Source organism: Olea europaea, unplaced genomic scaffold (genome assembly GCF_002742605.1).
Source record: "Olea europaea var. sylvestris unplaced genomic scaffold, O_europaea_v1 scaffold2342, whole genome shotgun sequence".
Taxonomy (NCBI): domain Eukaryota; kingdom Viridiplantae; phylum Streptophyta; class Magnoliopsida; order Lamiales; family Oleaceae; genus Olea; species Olea europaea.
Genome location: NW_019241536.1, coordinates 16,191 through 20,095, shown reverse-complemented (window position 1 = coordinate 20,095; position 3,905 = coordinate 16,191). Strand labels below are relative to the sequence as shown.

Below are 3,905 nucleotides of genomic sequence, written 5' to 3'. Positions count from 1 at the left end.
CCCACAGCTTCTCTTTTGGTACGTTTATCCCTTAATTTTGCTATTTTCCTTATGTTTTGCTTGTATATCTAACATTTGGAGAAGTTTTATGATGGCTGTTGAACTTCTGCTGCCGACAATTCCTCATCTTAGCATATTTATTACTGCGACTCCCGCCGACCCTGAACTTCATGAGATGGATCGAGAGGCTGATCAGCAAGTTTAGCCGAAAGTGAAGCTACTTCCTGAATCCTGTTCCTTTCTGTACTGTAAAAACTAGTTTCACTAGGTATTGTCGATTTGTCGAGAGCGTTTCTTAGAGTTTATATATGCTCTTATCATGTAATTGTGGAGTTGTTCTAAACAAATCTGCAACTTGTTTGTCTTGTAAATCAGCACAATCTTATTTAGATTGTAACTCTCGCTTGAGCCCTAAAAAATAGTCCTGTCATTTTATAATAGAATTATACACAAGCCTGTTTACTCTCTATTTTCTCTTATATTCTTTCTTGTTCTTTTAATTTCCTATAAGATCTTTTAATTCTAATGTGAGCTTCTCATTTGATTGTATATTTTACGGGTTAGATGTATGGCTCATAATGATATTGAGATTGGACCAAAAGAAATTAAGTAATTTACACTTTATAGGTTGTATTTAATATGATTTGGTAATTTTAAGTATGTGGGTTGGAAATATATATAAACCCTTATTAGAGTTGGGACGACTTGATAATTTCCTATATAAAGGGTTAGATCCCTCTCCTTTCCATATTGGTTTTGTTAGCTTCCCCTATTGACAGCTGATACGAGCAAGGAGGGCAAAATCTAGCTGCTATTATTCATATCCATGATGGCTTCCGCAGGTATGAATTCGATTTATCAATTTATTATTATCGTGATTTCTGATTCTTAGCATGACTATTATTAAATTCAACAATTGGTAGCAGAGTTTATATGCTAAAATCAGATTCCTTTGTAAAAATAAAAATAGCATTCTTTTTCAATTCCTGCCTTCAAATTATAAAAGGTTAATACGACCCTGTTTTGAATTCTTTTAAGAGACACACAGGAAAAAAAAAAAGTAGGTAAATTGCTTTCAGAATTTTGACTTGTTATCCTGCTAGAAGGGCAAACGTGATGCATAAATATCCTGCACAACTCGTGGCTCTAAATGATAATCTGTGATTTGGGAGGAAACATTTCCAAGAAATTGAATGTTCACATGCTTTAGTCTTCCTACTTTTGTTTTCTGCTATCTGATGTGGTTTTAGTGAAAAGAAAAATATATTAAGACTTGACCGTGATTCATCTGTTTTAAGGTCAGGGCGTTTAGTTTGTTCTTTAACTTGTTTTCATGGTTGTGCAAGAAATTCCTACAAAGTCGGAATCTGTGTTGAAATATTCATTGGGTTGTTTCTTAGAAGTTATGTTGTTTTCATTCTCAACAATTGGTGTTTATTAACTGAATTCATACCTTAAAAGTGCACCATAAACTGGAACATGTTAATAAATTGTTTTTAAGAGATAAATTTTAAGATTGAAAGAATTATATGCATAATGATTTGTTTTAGATATTAGTTATTAAAAATTTGCCCATCATTTCTATCTTTCTATTTTTATATAATGATTAAATTTTAATGTGTATTATACTCATTTACCTAAATAAAGTTCTATTGGAGTTCCAACCTAAATGGTCATGTTGATGGAAACCTCGTAAATGATTACTTTCCTTACTTTCTTTCTTCATCTACTTTTGCTAACAAATGTTGTATATAGATAAGCAAATACGGATTCTTTGGTGGCCAAGATTCTATAGAGAATCACAGGAAGTATGGAGCAAACCTTGAGGTACTACAATTTTTATCCCAGCTCATATTCTAAATGGAAATTGAAGTAACCTGTGTGCAAATCTTGACTAGTTTCCCACCTTCTGTTCATTAGCATGAATTTATGCTTTGTGTGCAGGAAAGTCACTGTTTGTCACGGTTTATTATCCTTTTTGCTTACTTATTATTTGTGATTGTGATGGAGGAGTACTGATCTCTATCTCTTCTTGGACTTTATTAGGTAGACATACCCGTTAAATATCTTGGTTTTTTCCTGGAAGATGATGCTGAACTTGAACACATCAAAAAGGTAAGACAGTAATGTGGTAGACTCTGTAACTTTTTCTTTTTTGGCGATATAATCAATAATTTTCATTTAATCTTGATGTGTTGCAAACAACAACGTACTTCTATTTTTCAAATAATGCTCATGTTATCATTTATCAAGAATATGGGGCAGGTCGTATGTTAACGGGTGAAGTGAAGAAGCGGCTTATCGAAGTTCTAACAGAAATGGTTGGAAGACATTGTAGGGCTAGAGCTGCCGTTACAGACAAGGTAACTGATTAGTTCCTATTATTATTAATTGTTGCCATTGTAGTTAGGTTAGACTGATTTTTCTAAAAGCTTATTGCGGATAATCCTATTGTGATTTTTTAGTGTCAGTAGTTGTGGAACCTCAAAATCATAATTACAGGGATCAAACAGATATAGGAATTCTCATAATCTTGTGATGTTTGGCTAAAGAAACCACAAAAAAATAATCTGGCTCTATCTGGTTAAGTATATATTGGTTGGGTGCATTTTTATTTATTTATTTTTTTTTGGTGGCCTAGGAAAAAATAAATTCTCTATCAACTAAATAATTCATCCAACTTACAAAAGAGTGAACTCCAATAATTAGAGTGAAATTATTAGCAGAGCTATTAGTTGGTTATCTATTGGATTAGTTTTAGTTGTTTGGGTAGTCAGCACCAAAAGGACTAAGTTCTTTTTACATAACTTTGGACGTTTTTCTTTTTGTTTTAACTTTAAATTTATACCTTTGTTTATTTTAGGGAAAATTGCAACCGAGGTACCAAACTTTTCGTTTATTAGCAGACTTTGTCCAAACCTTTAGTTTGGGTCAACCACGATACCAAACCTTTCAAAAACTTACGTGGAAGTCCAAATGGATGGAAACTGTTAATTTGACCATTAGTTGACCGAATATTTAACATTGACCATTATTTTGACTAATTTTAAAAGGATAAAATGGTAACTTTACATTTTTCAACAAAAAAAAAAATTACAATATATTAATAATTAAATCAAAACACAAAAATACTATTCACCTTCTTCTCCATTCACCCCATACCCACCCACTCCACAAAACAAAATCCCACCAAAATTGACCATCCACAAGCAAGAGGCACCTTATGACACCGAGGCAGACGAAGTAAGAAGCAACTTGTCTGCAAATTCACGAAAAACACAAAAGCTCCAGAAGACAGCAGAGTCTGGGTGGGCGTATACAGGTAGTGAGTATGCAAGCAAGAAGGCACGTGGTGATGTGAACAGGAAGGACAAGCTTGAACCTTATGCCTATTGCCCACTTGACCGAAAAATGATGAGTCGCAGGCCAGAGCAACGTGCAGCTGCTAGGAAAGGTATGGCAAGTGTCGTAAAGTTAACAAAGAGGCTAGAAGGAAGAAGTGTCTCAAATGCACTTTCTATGAAGGGAGTTAAGTTAAAGAAGGGCAAAAAGGAAGGGAACCAAAAGAAAAGTTGAAGTTAACTGTCTTGTAGATCAGACAGGGAATCTGCAATTGAGGCCTTTGAAGTTCCATAGAGCTGCGTGGGTGGATGGTCGGTTTTGGTGGGATTTGGTTTTGTGGAGTGGGTGGGGGGTGGATGGAGAAGAAGATAAATAGTGTTTTTGTGTTTTGATTTAATTATTAATATATTATAATTATTTTTTTGTTGAAAAGTGTAAAGTTACCATTTTATCCTTTTTAAATTAGTCAAAATAATGGTCATTGTTAAATCTTTGGTCAACTAACGACCAAATTAACAGTTTCCATCCATTGGACTTCACTACAAGTTTTTGAAAGGTTTGAT

The 3,905-nt window shown here is 33.8% G+C and overlaps 1 protein-coding gene across 1 annotated transcript; it reads left to right on the top strand.

The window, feature by feature from the left end:
- Window positions 1–2,270: 2,270 nt before the first annotated feature.
- Window positions 2,271–3,655, top strand: LOC111381623. Its single transcript, XM_023005420.1, has 4 exons — window positions 2,271–2,363; window positions 2,407–2,410; window positions 2,864–2,880; window positions 3,127–3,655. Exons 1-4 carry the CDS (start codon window positions 2,271–2,273, stop codon window positions 3,574–3,576), a joined length of 564 nt encoding a protein of 187 aa, XP_022861188.1. The 3' UTR covers window positions 3,577–3,655.
- Window positions 3,656–3,905: the final 250 nt, after the last annotated feature.

What these genes read in the sequence shown, in the direction of transcription:
- LOC111381623 (XM_023005420.1), top strand. Translation starts at nt 2,271, where the DNA reads ATGTTAACGGGTGAAGTGAAGAAGCGGCTTATCGAAGTTCTAACAGAA.